General features: G+C 41.7%; 1 protein-coding gene across 1 annotated transcript in view; it reads right to left on the bottom strand.

The window, feature by feature from the left end:
- The window catches only part of LOC100533515 (cadherin-like protein cad2), a gene marked incomplete at its 5' end in the record, with an annotated part of 55,967 nt that extends 39,132 nt beyond the window's left edge, over positions 1-16,835 (bottom strand). The window contains 15 exon segments of the mRNA XM_013086200.2: positions 283-330; positions 772-929; positions 1,249-1,393; positions 1,994-2,202; positions 2,612-3,113; positions 3,703-4,023; positions 4,581-4,702; positions 8,868-8,888; positions 11,183-11,404; positions 12,347-12,521; positions 12,852-13,001; positions 13,387-13,594; positions 14,198-15,335; positions 15,877-16,152; positions 16,625-16,835. Coding sequence (XP_012941654.1) covers positions 283-330; positions 772-929; positions 1,249-1,393; positions 1,994-2,202; positions 2,612-3,113; positions 3,703-4,023; positions 4,581-4,702; positions 8,868-8,888; positions 11,183-11,404; positions 12,347-12,521; positions 12,852-13,001; positions 13,387-13,594; positions 14,198-15,335; positions 15,877-16,152; positions 16,625-16,835 — 3,906 coding nt within the window.
- Positions 16,836-17,859: the final 1,024 nt, after the last annotated feature.

The following is a 17,859-nucleotide window of genomic DNA, read 5'->3' as shown; positions in this document are numbered from 1 at the left end:
TTTCAAAATAAAAGAAGTTTCCTTTAGTTTCTGTACTAGTAAAAATTAATCTCCTAAAAAGGATTTCGGAAGGTAATTTTCAAAGGACCTCACCTCAATTCCAATTTCCATGTGATCCACCAAAGCTGGTGAAGTTCGACTCTGAGCCCGGACAAACAGTCTGTATGATGGAGTTGTCTCCCAGTCAAGACGTCGCATCAGTCGCAAACGACCCAAAGAATCCACGGTAAAGATTGCTGGTTTATTGGCACTTGGAGTGAAACCTTGTACAATGCTGTAGACTACTGGCCCAGAGCTGCGAGCCTTGATTGTGGCAATGATTGCTCCAACCTGGGGAAGAGAAGAAATAATAATAAAATTTGAGCTTGAAGTTGTGGGTGAAAAAGAAGCTAAACAAAATACCTAATTTACAAACACTCGAGCAGCTTGCTCGTCAGAGTGAAAAAGAAGCTAAACAAAATACCTAATTAACAAACACTCGAGCAGCTTGCTCGTCAGAGTGAAAAAGAAGCATATCAATAGCATACAGAATCAAGGTACATGGGAAAAACAAGTTGACACACGGATAAAACTAGGATAAGAACAATGCAGTCTCTAACCAAAAGGAGCCAAAACAGGAAACACACTGTGGAAAATGCAAATAAGAAATAAAACTAGGACTTCCTCAGACAAATGTTTAATCAAATTTTCTTAAAGTACACATTTGTTTCATAACATTTCCTCCCAGAACGGACATCATTTGTGACAGTTATTAGTAATACACAAACAGACCTGCTCATCCTCATCCACAAAGAAGAGTCTGCGAGACTCCAAGAACTTTGGCGGTGAGTCGTTCCGTCCCATGACCAAAATCTCCACAGGGATGTGACTCTCCAGGGAGGGCTCACCACCATCTGCCGCACGCACAAAGAACTGGAACAGCTGGTTTTCTAAGGAAAGGGAGAAAAAGATCGGTCAACACTCAGTAGTCATAGCTAGGGAGAAGTAGATGAGAAACAGATTTTATTCAATTAAATGATTTACTTCTTAAGGTCTATAAGAAGAAAAAATGTACACCATCATAACGACTACTTCAAACTTTGTTAAAGAAAAGAAACCATACAAGCAGCAGCACTGTAGGATGGATTATTTTTTGCAAGCAGAATCTTACTTCCAAATTTGGGGAAAATGTTTTTGGTGCCAGCATCAATGAGGGAGATAATTTGCACCATGATTACTTAAAAATTTGTGAAAGAAGAAAATCTGTACCAGCATCAATGAGAGAATCTCTGGGGACAATTTCTCCCGAGTAAGCGTTGACGTCGAACAGTTTCTCCACCATCTCATCATTGCCAGGGTGGAGTGTGTACAGGATTTTGGCATTGTTGCCCTCGTCAAGGTCCACGGCCTGGAGCTGGGGATGTGGGACATGAGAATGTCAGTGAATAACGGGAGTATGGCTACATCCTCCAGCTAGCAGTGTTTTTGTTTTAGTAAAAGCTTTACGGCACTAGCAACACAATCATGTCTTCGTTTTTGTTTTAGTAAGAATTTTGCAGTACTTGCAAAACAAATATGTCGAATGAGTGCTGAAGATTAGAGGTGTTACAAGCGAGTAACAAACAGAAAAAAGAAGGAGGAGAGATAAGGACGATTGGAGAGAAGGAGCAAACCACACCAGAGCACTCGCAAACCATCCACTCCAGAAGTATGGGACACACAGAGCCATAAGACATGCATTTCGTAAAACTACTAGCAGATTCACATTCAGACATATTTTTTCTTTACTTTCTTTTCTTTTTAGAGATAGTTAGTAGTATTTACAAACCAGGTCTAATTATAGGCAACCAGCCACTAAAACTAATCCAGCCCTTCTCTTTGTCCCTGGGGATCCAAAATTCGTCCATTGAAGCATGAACTGACCCTGTGTCATGAAGAGGTTAACTGATTGGCAACATTTAGTACCTGACCCCTCCCCCCCAAAAAAAATAGGAAGACAGAGTAAAACTCTCACCTTTAGGATGGAAGTCTTCTTAGATGCATTGTACGGAATGTTAGCTTTGTATTCCTCCATGAGAAACTGAGGCAGGTTGTCGTTCTCATCTCTCACTCGGACAATAACAGTCGCAAATCCCATCTTGCCACCATTGTCTGTAGCAGCGATAGTGAACGTGTACTTGCTCTCTTTCTCTCTGTCCAGGAGTTCCTTTGTGGTGATCTCCCCTGAAACATAATTTCAATGAAAACACAATTCCAATAAATTTTGGAACGAAGAGACAAACTATAGAGCTCACGGGTTGGTAGAGAAAGGCAAAAAATTAAACACAGTGGAGACACTGCTTCATAACCTCTTTAATAAAGTCTAATAAATTAGAAAGAATGACAAAATGAAGAGATTCATAGAAAACATGTCTGAATCATTTGAAACAAAACAAAAATAAGATCACTCTCTGAAAACTAAAATCATAGTAAGTCATTCCAAACAGCGATCATTAAAGATCTTAAAAATTTGGGTTTTACTTTGTGCCTATCATAACGTTATCCTTTTCTTTCAAAGAATAGTGCATAAAAAGTATACATCTAATCATACTTCATCTCATCGGAAGAATGGCCAGAAAGACAATAAACTTACCAGTATCTGCGTCGATTCCGAACTTCTTCCCCATCTCATCGCTGATGATGGAGTAGGTCAGCATCCCATAATTCCCTCTATCGTTATCAACAGCCGAGGCAGTGACGATACTGGTCCCCACACCGCTGATCTCCGAGACCACCACATTGTACGTCTCTTTCCCAAACACAGGCGTGTGTCGGTTCACGTTGTGTACGTCTATGGTGACACGGGCAAAGCTAGAGTACACACCGTCACTGACTGACACGTTTAGAGTGTAGGCAGCACCCAGGATGGGCTGCCTCTGCTCAGAAAGGGAGATAATTCCTGCGCTGGATTCCATGTCAAAAGTGAACTTCTCGTTGCCTCCGACAATGCTGTAGAGGAGGTTGTCCACGTCTGATTCGTCAGGGTCGAAAGCCACGACCTTGAAGACAAGCTGACCTCTGGTGGCACCATCGCTAATGTAACAGTCGTAAGAGGGCTGGGTGAACACTGGTGGGTTGTCGTTCAAATCCAGAACCTGATGAACAAACCAAGTTAAGACAATAAATTTCTAAATTCTGAATTTTACTTCCCCTGACCCTTGTGAGGAAATCATGCAGCCAGTGGCTTACATACTTTTATGAAAACATACACCTAAAAATACATAAATTCATCAGTGATACATAATACACAATATCACTTCAATACAGATGATGTTTTTACAAACATGTCATAGCTGATCACCACCATGCAGCGTTCTATTTTTTGAGCTAGCTCCAGGAAATACTCAAGTAATGACCAACCTAAATGATATATCAAATACACATAAAAACCAAGACATTCTGATAGCATACTCCCCATGGGTACATCTCTGCTGTTGAGCTGAACATCTTAATTCCACAAACACAAACACACACATACACACACACACAAACACACACACATATGCATGCATGCGCACACACCTGCGGGCACACATTCACAAACACACTCACACACACACACACGCACCCGCGCAACCACTCAAACACACACATACACACACACACACACACACATACATCATACATACACTCACACAAACTTATACATTCATACACTAGCACACTCACACACACACAGACTACCTTTATATGTATCTCGGCTGTGGAGCTGAGTGCGGTATTCCCGCTATCCGTGGCCACAGCCAGGAACCTGTACTCTGTCTGCTCCTCATGATCCAGAACCTTCCTCAGGGTCAGCTGTCCGGTCTCTGGGTTGACCAGGAAAGTCTCAGGATCCCGGTTTCCTGGGGCTATCGGTGCCAGAGTGTAGTGGACCAGGGCGTTGGCTCCCTGGTCAGTGTCCGTGGCATTGACGGTCAGGATGTTAGCGCCAAGGCTGGCAGACTCGGACAGTGTTTGTGTGTAGGTCAGGCTGGTGAACACCGGTGGATTGTCGTTGATGTCCTAGCCAGAGAGAAGCAATGATAAAACAAGATGAGATAAGATAAAGTAAGGTAAGGTAAGGTAAGGTAAGGTAAGGTAAGGTAAGATAAGATAAGATAAAGAAAAAATAAGAAGGTAGGGTAAGATAAGATAAGGTAGGGTAAGATAAGATAAAATTAGATAAGATAAGAAAAGATAATACTTTTAGTTTTAGTAGAGGTTTTACAGCGCTCGCAACTGCACAAGGTCATGTGAGCGCCAGAAGATTAGAGGTGTTACAAGAGAGTAACAAACATAAAAAAGAAGAAGGGGAGATAAGGATGATAGAAGTTTCATAGGAAAGAAGAAGCAAACCACACCAGAGCACCTGCCAACCACCCACGATAATACTTTATTGTTCCAGAGTTAATAAATCAATCAGACTCAGGCCGCTCATTCTATATAGCTATAACTTAGAAATAACGTCAGCACACCGTTCATAACTCGATTTATGAAAGCAACATTTGCTACACACAAGACCTACCTGTTTCTACCGACACAACCACAATATTTTAACAATAAACAAAACCGTTTCTCACCTCTACAGTGATGTTGACAATGGCCTCTGCGAAATTCCCTGTAAAAACATCGCTGGCTCTGACGGTGAGAAGATAAGACTTGGTGTCCTCATAGTCCAAATGTCCAACCACAGACAGGTAGCCTGGACGGAGTAAATGAAAAGGGAGAAAAAAATGAGTATGCAAACTATACAAAACAAAACAAAACCAAAAATGTCAAAATTCATGTGCTTATATGCGGACGATTTTCAAAATGTCAAAACGTATTTTAAAGATTTTTTGAAGAATTTGAAAGAACAAATACTAACATAGAATTGGCGACAATCTCACTTCTCTTTCCAAATCCAATTTCCCTTTTGAGTTTTCACAAATTGATATAAAATAACATAGATTTCACTCATTGCTTATTCCAGACTCGCACTGTGGCCTATACTTCCAGTTCATCTAGCAGACATCACACTCTCCCCCCTCTAAAATAAATGAATAAATAAACATAAATAGTCATCAAACAATGCTTCCATTTATTTGTCATCACAAAAATGTATGTCTAAATACAGATGATACTGACACCCTCCCTAAAAAACAAAAAACAAAAAACAAAAAACAAAACAAAAGCAAAAACAAAAAAACCCAACCTAATAATAAAGCAGCTTACAGGGGAACCATCTATTGGTCTACACTCAAACATTTCTACTGGGTCAACAATTAAAATGTTTACAGTAGTAATACATCATGACACCAAAACATGAAAACAGTGGAAGAAAAACAAAATCGACACAGAGCATGATAAAAGATCGGAATAAACACAACGTGTAGAGAAGTACAAAGGCAAAAACGTGAATTATCTATAGGCTAGCATCCTATACTGCGCACTGTCTTGGCCGTCATTAAAAAAAAAAAAAATGGCCGCGAGCCGTGCGCACCATGGGCGCTCAAATGTAGGTAAAATTACCAGATCACTATCCTGCTATAGTCAACTGCATGCGGCACGTTTTCCCTATTGCCCTTCGTTTTGCCCCAAACTGAATCAAATTTTTAATTAATGATGTGCTCCATAGCGAACGAGAATAACGTCAGAGTGAACGGTCTAAGATATTATAATACATGTACATATTATTATAAGAATCTCTGAGTGAAACAAATGGAGCTCTACAATGGGACTTCTTGGTGGGATCTATACTTCCATCTGTGGCACCATATTAAATACTTAATCGGCTAATGACAAATCTTATGCTTTTGATTGACAAACATTTTGAGTTCTACCAATACACAAATACCATAAGTTAGTACAATCTCAAATTCCCAGGTCAATTCAATGAAAACACAAAATGAATAAATCAGCAATTTCTCAAACTAACTTACTTTGGGAATTGAACAAACACAACAACAGTCATATCACATTTGTTTCCTACGCCCGGCCGGTTTAAAACAAAATAGAATCCCGACAGGCTAAGAAACGGTACTGTCAACATTAATCATATTTATTTATTTATCAATTTATTTTTATTCATTTCTTTATTTATTACTCGAACACACAAGAAAATAGCTACCACGTCCCCCAAAAACTTAGTAACCCTTATGACATCCCCGACTGTGGGACAAAATGATGATTAAAAGATTACATTAATAATATAACACATAATAATCCATTAGAAAATCGCTCAAAATACAATAATACAAAGAACACAGAGTTCCAATGGTGATTCTTTCACTCCAAGCAACCATGCGAAGCGGAGTAGAACGCAATTATCGTCATGCAGTCTGTGAGTAAAAATATCAACTCACTGTTCATGCATATAATTTTAAAACAAAAGATAAATTTGACCAGACGTCATATAATTAAACCGATAAAACTGAACGAAAATGCATGCTGTCAATATGAAAATATTAAAAAAAGATAACCTGTATAGTTATTTCTCTCAAAGTTATTTCGGAACAGTAGCCTATTAGCTATAAAACAGTATCAATGTGGGATTTCATTTTTCACTTTTAAACATTTAGAGCGTATTACATACAATTCATATGGTAAATTGAAGGAGTTGGAGAGAGAGAGAGAGAGAGAGAGAGAGAGAGAGAGAGAGAGAGAGAGAGAAGGGGGTGGGGGGATTTCAAGAAGCTGAAAACAAGGAGAGTGTGAAGAGAAGAGAAATAAAAAAAGAAAGAAAACAGAAAGCAGGGACACAAAAAGGGGATCGGGTTGGATAATGTAAAACCAAGGTAAAAATCTATAGGTCCTATCTGCTGCAGACCATGAGCAGTGTAGATATATGTGTGCATTCTTCTTCCAACCTTAGAACAACCCTGTTAGATCTCATTTTGTCACAAAAACAAACAAACAAAAAAATCAACAAAAAAATAACATTCTGTCTATTTCCTTTGTCTGAAAAAAGTAAAAGGTTCCCTGCAACGCAGACCAATAAACTGAACCCCTTTCCCCTCATTGCATCAATTCACTAAGCTACCTCGAAACAGTCGCTCCACCCTCTTTACTCCTTTCTGTTTCCCCTCTTTACCCAATGTGCGTAAGCACGCGATATCAGGTGTAAAAACACGGTATTAGAAAGAGCTGGGGGTGTTAAGCAGGGTCAGCCCTATGCAAGAGCCAAAATGCATCATGGTAGCAAGCATGGGAGAAATAAGCGGCTGTGGAAAATATTATAACGTATTACAAAATTCAGCACCACATCACAGAGTGAAGACCGAGAAGAAGATCTACGAATCCCAGGAACTAAGCAGAGAAAAACCAGGTTTGGGCAGGGGTGAGGGCGGGGTGTGTCTGTCGCACTGACAAAAACACAGTAGTCGACAGGTTTGGCGTACTCATTAATATTAAATATGTTTTTTATTCAAAGGCGCACGATTACTTTAGCCACACTGTTACTTCGGAGATGGGGGAAACACACAGCAAAAGGTAAACGAGAGAGAGAGAGAGAGAGAGAGAGAGAGAGAGAGAGAGAGAGAGAGAGAGGAAAAAGGCCAGAACCCTTGACACACCACCATGAAAAAGAACTCAACTCCTTTAGTATTATTATGTTAGACAGTGACAAGAAGGCATTGGGCACACTGTAAACTTATATACGTGTTTCAAACAATTTCTCAACAGTTACAACAAGGTTAATTTTGTTGGCAGTTCGCAGTTCGCAACTACATGCATAAAAATCTTTTGATCTTTTCTTTTCTTTTTGAATTTTTGCTGCTTGTACCTTACAGAACAACATGGCGAACAATAATAGCACTCCAGGATTAAAAATAAAATTATCATAAGACGAGGTGAAACCGAGAGAGCACTCTAATAGTAGAAATCATTTCAAGAGACGAAATCCCAAGTGAGATCATATGACCACCCCAACTGCACCCCCCCCCCCCAAAAAAAAATAAAAAAAAATAAATAAATAAATAAAAATCCAACTAAGATCACTTTAAAAAATCCCGAGTGAGGTCACATGATAAAATTAAATCATACAGAGCAAGATCACGTGACAAAACCCCCTGTGAGATCGTGTGGCAAAAAGTAAAAGAATGCAGAAATATCAAAATGTACCATAAGAATAGAACTTTGGCTTCACAGCATACAAAAACAACCATTAACATGCATGTTATCATTAGCAACATATTATATTGGGTCGCCAGGCATTATTATAAACGTATCTCAACAGGATAAAGCTAGAAGCTAAAGTGCTTATTAAAAGCGTTGTCCTCCTAAAGGCTCCCTCCCACGACTTTTAATTAGTTCCTTAATCGCGAAAAAAAAAATTCTGCCTTAACCACTACACTTTTATCCTTGGTCCGAATACAAATGATTACAGGACAATAATATTCTCATTATTTGAAAAAAACAAAACAACAACAACTTGTTAGAAAATAAAAATGATACCTTTTCTACAATAAAAACAGCAAGTTTTTAAGGTACCCTTTAAATATGATACCTATTTATCTATTTACTTACATTGCATTTATTTTCAAAAAAAGTTTCAGTTCACTAAATGAGAAAAACAAAGGTAAGAAAATAAAACAAAGGACAATATTTAGCGGAATGTACACAACAAAACTACGTAATCACTTTATGTGTACAAGTATAAGGAAGTAGTAGGGATCAAGGCCTGAACTACGGGAGACATTAAGAGTAGGAGATACACATTTCAATATAAAGTTGTTTTTTTATCTTACAAAAACACGATCTAGCAATGGTTGCAGTCTACTAAATGCCGACTCGATACAGCATTCCTCAGACACGGAAAAGATAACGAAAAAAAAGAATGAGTGAAAAAATAAGTTGAGAGAAACATCAAAGAATGAAGAAATACTTACATGGACCCAAATTTTCCATGTCTGAGAGCGAATGAGGGTCAGTGGTTTTAAAAACACGGATTATGAGACGGTACAGAACATGATTAGAATTTTGATGCAGAAGGAGAAGGAAACCAAACTCATAAAAGCAAACGGAGAGCAGAGAGACAGACAGTCGATGCAATCGTGTTTGGGTGGCAAGTACATTAGTTTTAAAAAAACAACAAAAAAACAATCATTTATTCACATCATTGCAGGCTTGTGTGCGGTTGTTGAACATTAAAAGTAGAGAAGGTATGACTCGTGAATGTAACACAGAAACGTCGTAGGACTTACAAGAGAGGATGGGAAATGGAAACATCATTAATTTTCATGAAAGACTTGGGTGTTCAATAAGGAAACGTGTTCGTCTCTGATAATGTGCACATGTGAAAGCATTTGAAAAATCTGGTTTTTGAGTTTTCTTAACAATAATTTTTTTCCACTCTGTAGCGATCACTAAAACGTAACCAGGCCAGAACAGATACACACACAAAACGACAGAAAAAATGTATTCTCATGAGATGGTGGGGGTGGTGCGATGACGCAACCACAAATAAAAATCAGTCAAAGGGTGCGAACGGGTGATGGTCAACATTTCCTCAGGTGTTTGGTTTAGTAATGCACACACCATCGCCCCCTATCTCATGTGTTGGTTTACCCTAGCACGTATCCATAGTAGCGTGGAAGGAGAGGGGTGGGGAAGAAGGGGAGAGCATGCACAACAGCATGGCCTTCCGAGAAATACATGGTTTTTCTCATTCTACAGAACACACAAACTCACACAGGCACACACATACGCCTTTTCTAACCTGTGACTCGGAATTCAGAGCAGTTTTACTATTCAAAAGTGATTTGTATTCTCAGCTAATGGAACAGGGGGAAACACATTTCTACAAAAATACACGCCTACTAAGAAGTGCCAGTGTGACGTCAGTTGTGTAGAAGAAGCAACAGAACAGAGTCCAAGAATAAGGTAACAGGCAACGAACCCCCACATGAAACTAGAAAATTGACCAATGTGTTTGTGAGAATCAAGCAAAGTTGTAAGAGACAGATCCACTCTTTTCAAGAACTCCTTCTGACACAACAGCTACTGCCGAACAAATCCGTAAGCCCAAGTAATAGGAATACTAACATAACTAAGGTGCATGTACAACAGGCAAATAAACTGAAGCTCAGTATTCAAGAGAAAAAAAAAGCCACAGGAGTTATCACAAATTAATTTGAGAAGAAAGGATATCCAGATTTGATCAACTTGATAAGTTTTAGCCAAGCCTGGAAAAAGAGAAGGAAATCAATGCGAGCCAGTAGACGGAAAAGAGGTTCCAGAGATTTTTTTGAGAGTTCATGGAGATAAATTTTCACCAACGAGCAAACAGACGGTAGAGTTTGAAAACAAAAAGAACGACAAATGAATATGCAAGAGTGAAAGTGTCAAAACGAACAGCACATCTGCACATGCCCCTCCAGTCTACCTATTATGAAAAAGTACTCCCTCCCAAAAAAAAAACCTCACACTAAATTGATCAGGTAATAAAACAGGAATGCCACTCCAAACACCAGCTGACACACTTTAAATATGTAAGATTTTCTCTATTTAAAAACGCTGAAGAAGCAAAAAGATGACAGCTTTCTATACCATTCATGACAAAGTCATTGTCAAAAGCTTCGGCAATGCAAGAAACAACAGGAAAATTTTCAGTCGCGATGAAGAAAAGGGGAATAACGAAAAAGCATTACATTCCTGCCACCTAAACAAACGTAATTAATCGGTATGTCCTAAGACAAAATATGAAGCAAGTGTTGTGTAAAGCAAGAAAAGAAAATGGTCTTTCCAAATTTATCGGAAAAAAAAAATTAAGATTCTACCTGAAATTCTACCCAAACTTCAAAATACAACTCCAACCAATAAAAGAATATAGCAAATAAAAATGACCAAAGAAAACCCCCCAAAAAGCTAGATATGAGGGCAATTGCAGTCACAATCTTACAATGCACTTGACAGCTTCTCCCAAGAGATAAACAACTTTTATGATGTGAAGGTATGATGAAAAAAGTAATAAGTAACAAAAATATGATTTTATTTATATTTGTAAATATCTGCATATGAATTTAGCTCACTAAAACCTAAATACATGTCCTCTCTATCAGTATTGATAAATGAAATAACAAGGTGATTATAAATCTTGTGTATGTTTGACTATGAGTGAGACATATATAATTTTGACAGAATTATAGAAAGGTAAGAGAAAGCGTAGGAGAGTGACACAAACGAGCAAAGGGAAATAACCCACCAGTATTGAAGTCGAGGGAGAACTCCCCGTACTTGTCTCCCCTGCTGATGGAGTAGATGAGTTTCTGTCCGTGCGGCGAGATGGCCTTGACCGACTTGACCGGCGTGTGGGGAGCCACGTTCTCAGGGACGCTCGTCTCGTACACCGCCTGCTCAAACAGTGGACTCGAACTGTCGATGATGTGGACCACCACGGCGGCCACTGCAGTCAGAGGTGGTGAACCTGGTTTGTGGAGGACAGAGAGACATTTGTGAGTGGGTGGAGGGGAGGAGGACAGAGGCATTGGTGGGTGGCAGACAGCGGAGGACAGAGGCATTGGTGGGTGGCAGACAGCGGAGGACAGAGACATTGGTGGGTGGCAGACAGCGGAGGACAGAGAGACATGAGTACGTGGGTGGAGGGGTGGAGGACAGGTGGGTGGAGGACAGCAGAGGACACAGAGACATTGGTGAGTGGGTGGAGGACTGAGACATTGGTGGGTTGAGATCAGAGACTTGGGTTGGTGAATGGAGGACTGAGAGACATTAGTAGGTGAGTGGAGGGGTGGAGGACAGAGACATTGGTGGGTGGAGGACAGCAGAGGACAGAGACATTGGTGGGTGGAGGACAGCAGAGGACAGAGACATTGGTGGGTGGAGGACAGCAGAGGACAGAAACATTGGTGATTGGAGGTGGGTGGAGGACAGAGACATTGGTGGGTGGATGGAGGACAGAGACATTAGTGGGTGGGTGGAGGACAGAGAGACATTAGTAGGTGGGTGGAGGGCAGAGACATAGGTTGGTGGGTGGATGTGGGTAAGGGACAGGGACATTGGTGTACTTCACAACATGCCGTAAAAAAAACAACACCCCAACAAAAAGACAAAAAAACCCAAACAAACCAAAAATAAAAGATAGGTTGGAAAAGGAAAGGGGTGGGGAGGGGAGGGGGGGGTGATTATTTTATGAAAGGTATGAATGGTAAAAGACGTGACACACTTTCATTCATTGTTATATATACACATCCTGATAAGAGGAAAAAAATCAGATCAAAGTGCCATAAAATCACACTTACCTGGCCACCTGAGTTTATATTCCATAACTCCATGTCATTTCCCTTCAACAGATAAAGTTTTAAGGTTTACCATAGCTCCAACTTATTCATCTTCCAAAAGGAAAGTTTACCTTTGTCTTGAGCGATGACCTTGAGAACGACCTCTGTGTTGTGGTCTCTCTCCTCCAGTCCCTTGACCACAATCTCCCGAGTGTAGGGGTTGATGGCAAACTTGTCATTGCTGGTGTCAGCCAGCGAGTACTTGATAGCCGCGTTCTCCCCAAGGTCAAGGTCAACAGCTCGGACCTATAATGCACAGAAAACGAAATTGTCAAAATACCAGAGTTACAACAAACAGTCTAACCTGTTCTTAACGATCACCTATCTAAAACAATCACCTGCACAAATGACCACTTCCCATTTCCCTCATGCATCTATTTAATATTTATATTATCATGACACTCAAAATGTACTACACAACCTCTTTTCTACCTCGACAATTTGCTCTAAATAACGCATTTCTAAATAATCATTTTCATTTTCCTCATAATATTAAAATTTGAAAGCAAAATCAGCTGTCGAAGGAGTTCACATAAAACTTCCTTCTTGAATTATTTCCCTTTCCATTGAACTTACCACCTGGATTACTTTCCCTTCCTTCGCGTCCCCTGAGACGGTGCAGTGGTAAGGGAGGTTCAGAAACATTGGTGGGTTGTCATTCTCATCTTCCACCGTTACCATGACAACCACATGGGCTGACAGCTCAGGGACACTCGTGTCTTCCACCTGCGATGGAAAGTAGAAAGGGGAGGGGGGGGGGAATCAATACTCCTTAATACACACCGCGAGAACATATCGTTCCCTCAGAACTATTTTGACCTAAGTGCCTCTTTACTTAAGTACACTTTGGACAAAATGGTTCAGAGGCGACGTTATGGAAACCTTAATTAACATGATTCAGAGCGTTTTGCTTTCCTATTTTAGTTGGAAATATGAGCAGTGTTTAAACATCAATATCGGCAGCTATATGAACGAGCAGAATTGATATCAAAAATATTTTTTTAATGAAGAGTAGAAGACTACTTTGGTTTCCTTGACAACCACTGAGTAATAGTTTAAAATACAATCGTTGTGCAATTGTTTATCATGACAATCATCATGTAATTGTTACCTTGACAACCACTGTGTAATTATCTTTCTCCTCCCGGTCAAACTGGACCCCGGAAGTGGACAAAACCCCAGATGTCTGGCTGACGTTGAAGAACTGACGGTTGTTGAGCAGGGTGAAGGTCAGGTGCTGTCCAATAGCCAGGCCAACAGGTTGAATGACAACCAGCTTCAGTTCGGCAGCAGAATTCTCGGGCACAGCAGCTGTGTATCTGTGACCAGCGAAAGGAAAACGTCAACATACCGACATGAGTCAGTCCGCTTCTAGAACTACTCACATCTCTATATGACATTACCCACAATAACAAAGATTGTTGTTGGCAATGGTTAATATCACATTGTGATGCAACAAAAGTTTTTTTGCAGTCAGCAAAGGACAGTGCATAAACGAGACGCCGTTCAAATAGTACCAAAAAAAACCCCAGCGAGATAAGCAGAACGAAAGAATAGAGGGAGACAGAAGAAGTAGGACCAACCAGTGGCACACTCCAACCACGAGCAAAAGATTTCTAGATATCCTAGAACAATCTCTCTCTCTCTCTCTCTCTCTCTCTCTCTCTTACTCTCTCAGACAGACACAAGATAGGCAGATAGATATACAGACAGACAGGCAGGCAGACAGACAGACAGACAGACAGACAGATTGATAGATATATAAATAGATGGATAGATAGACAGACAGACAGACAGACAGACAGACAGACAGACAGACAGACAGACAGACAGACAGACAGACAGACAGACAGATTGATAGATATATAAATAGATGGATAGATAGACAGACAGATAGATAGATATATAGATAGATTACCAACCTGTCTTGGGTAAACTTGAAGCTGGCCTCCGACTCCTGCTGTATGGAGACGTAGACTCTGGTCAGAGTGTGAAACTTTCCGTCACTCGCCTGAACCTGCAGCTCATACTTGGGTTGTGTGACGACGCTCTTCTCTACCCTGATCACGCCAAAGACAGGATCGATGGCGAACACTCCCTCCTCATTGCCGGACACTATAGAGAAAGAGAGCGGTTTGTCGTACACACTGTCTGGATCTACAGCGTCTAGACGGATAACTGTGACGTCAGAGTACGTTGGAAGTACGACTAAAGCTTCGTAGGTGTGGTGTCCAAACCGAGGTGGGCAGTCGTTGATGTCTGTGATGTAAACGAGAACGGATGCCGTCATGAACGCCTGAAGTTGTGGGTTTCCCGCGTCGCTGACTTGGACAGAGAAGTTAAATTGTGATTGAGTTTCGTAGTCGAGCGAAGCTACGCTGCGTATAGCACCAGTGTTCGGGTCAATAGCGAAATACTGCAAGACATCATGGTTGATGATTTCGTAATGGAGTCTGGCGTTATTGTTCGAGTCTTTATCTGTGGCTTGGACGACTAGAGGAGCTCCGTTCTCGCCCAACACCATGGATCCCCGAAGAGCTGACTCGCTGATGTTGCCTTGGTAGCGAGAGTAGACGAACTCCGGCGCGTTATCGTTGACGTCAATAATGTGGATGATGACAGACACGGACTGGGACGCAGAGATGATGTTCGTAGCTGTGACTGTTAGATTAAAGAACTCGTGCTCTTCAAAGTCAATGGGCTTCAGAGTGAAGACAACGCCCGAGTTAGGGTTCACGCTGAAGAACCCTTCGTCATCCCCTGACGTTATGGCATACACGACCGTGGAAAGACTGTCGGCCGTCAGTGACGTCACAACAGTGTTTGGTGGGAGATTTTCCTGCAGTTCCACCGGGTACTCTTGAGCGGAGAATTTTGGAGGTGCATTTTTGGAGACGGTGACGGCGATGTTGACCGTGGTGGAGCTGGAGAGAGGCGGATGACCCTTGTCTGTAGCGGACACCAGGAGCTGGAAGTCTGCCCGGACGTGGCGGTCCAGTTCTTTGGCAACGGAGATAATGCCCAGTCTCTCGTCGATCCGGAATGTGTTGTCAGCATTGCCTGGTGGTTCGGAGAGAAGGGGTGAGGGGGGCGGGGAGAAATTGCATTATTTAACATAGAAACAAACAAAAAACCTCGACGAGGGGAATACACTTTATTTACAAGTCCAAGTATATAAATTCAAGCAAACAACAGCAACGATGATGATGACAGGGGCAACAACAACAACAACAGCAGCGATTACCAATTCAACTCAGGGACCACTGATCATATCTGTTCTTCTCCTTCTCTCTCGCTCTCTCTCTCTCTCTGTCTGTCTGTCTTTCTCTCTCTCTCTAATTGCTCTCCTCTTACCCCCTCTCTTTCTATCGCTCTTTCATCCCCTGTCTCTATCATTCCCCTCCTCCTCTCTCCCCCCTCTTTCTTAATTTTCGTTTTCTCACAAGGACTTGCACACATACACACACACACACATACACACACATATACAAGCACACAAATAGACGCAAACATACCCCCCAAACACACACACACACACACACACACACACACACACACACACACACACACACACATCGTAACACACACAAGCAGCACCCACCAGAGACAAAAGCATAAGACAACTCGGCGTTGATCCCCTTGTCTCCATCCACAGCCATGACCTGAAGCACAGAAGTCCCCACAGCCGCTGTCTCATACACCTGACCTCTCTGGGCCGTGGCCAGGAAGCGAGGCGTGTGGTCATTGTGGTCAAGCACGTTGACCTCCACACGGGCGTAGCTACGCTTGGAGGGCACGCCCTGGTCCCGGACCATCACGGTCAGGAGATGGCGGGAGAGATCTTCTCTATCCAGGGAGCCCGACACCACGATCACGCCTGGAGACACAAAGAAACGTACAATGGATTGGTTTAAAGTTGTTTTTTAAGCAGGAGTTTTTTATGTCACCATTGACACAATTTAGATAATTTAGGGAGGCATGCTTCGATCCTACCTGTCTAGGCCAACTCAGGCTGAGAGGATACAAAATCCCAGAAGAAAGACGAAGATGCTCGATAAAAGACGGAGCTAGATCTACATACATACGGAGATAGAAGGATGGAAAAGAGAGAGGCACAAACGAGAAAGAGAGTGTAAATATAGATATACCTGAGAAAGAAAGAGATAGGAAAACAGAAAGACAGGCAGTCAGGCAGAGAGACAGACAGGGAGATCGACAGACAGACAGATAGATGAAAGCGAGAAAGAGGGAGAGAAAGAGGAAGAAATAAAGAAAAAGAGAGAGAAAGAGAAAGATACACGATTGAAGAAAGAAAAGAGGGACACCCGAGAGAGAAAACTTTGACTTACCATTCTTAGCCCCTATGGTAAACTTGTCCAGACTTCTCGTAGAGCTGGCCGAGGCGATAGTGTACAGCAGGCGCCTGTTACGGTCACGGTCAGTAGCGCTCACCCTCAGCACGGGGCTCCCGAGTTCGGAGCTCTCCGAGATGTTGGCGCGGTAGAGCTTGTGAGAGAACACCGGCTCGTTGTCGTTGGTGTCGATGATGGTCACGATGACCTGGAGCAGGAAGTATAAGATGACATTGTAGATTTTCTTCATGTACAAACGCATGGAATCCCAATGTAATGATGTGATTTTGGAAGATTTTAGTTTAGTTTTAGTAGAGGTTTTTACGGCGCGCGCAACTGCATACGGTCATATGAGCGCCAGAAGATTAGAGGTGTTACAAGAGAGTAACAAACATAAAAAAGAAGAAGGGGAGATAAGGATGATAGATGTTTGATAGGAAAGAAGAAGCAAACCACATCAGAGCACCCGCCAACCTTGGAAAATTTACGCCCCCCTCCAATCGTTAAACTTAGATCATTTAGGAGGCGGGCTTCGACCCTGCCTGTCAAGTAAGGCCAACCCGGGCAGACAGAGATACAATGTTCCAGCACTAAGATCGAGATACTCCATAAAAATTCGAGATCCACACTCGGGAATCGAACTCATGGCTTGTGTAGATTTGAAATCTTGTCACGAGAGTGAATGTAAATAATTAACATAGTATGTGTTGCGTTCTCCGCGGCACAACTTGACTGTTTGGGCCAACCGGGCTGAGTGGAATAAAAAAAACCCCAAGTACATGCATATAGTGGGGAAACATAAGAGTACTTGATAAAATACTTCGCCACTCAGGAATCAAACTCATCCACCGCCCTTCCCTCATTTCCATACCAAGGGGCAGGGGTGGGAGGAAGGGGGGGGGGGGAGGAGGCCGGAACTCAAAATTTACGAACCATACAGTGAAACAGTATACATCTTGTATAAAAAGTCGAGCAAAAACCTGGTCAACTTTATAACTCCAGATTTCGGGATTTATCCTTTGATATTTGAGCTATCTTTCTAGTCCGTCTCACCTGGTGAGACCAGACAGGTTCGATGGCCTCACACGCGCCATTAAATACAGTTGTAGAAACGATCAAACACCTTGGGCAAATGAATTAAAAATAAGAAAGTAGTGAGAGATGAAGGGGGGAAAGAGTGTGAGTGAGTGTGTGTGTGTTCGTGTGTGTGTGTGTGTGTGTGTGTGTGTGTG

This window comes from Aplysia californica, unplaced genomic scaffold (assembly GCF_000002075.1).
Source record: "Aplysia californica isolate F4 #8 unplaced genomic scaffold, AplCal3.0 scaffold00443, whole genome shotgun sequence".
NCBI lineage: Eukaryota > Metazoa > Mollusca > Gastropoda > Aplysiida > Aplysiidae > Aplysia > Aplysia californica.
The sequence above is the reverse complement of the archived record's forward strand: the minus strand, read 5'-3'. Positions and strand labels throughout refer to the sequence as shown.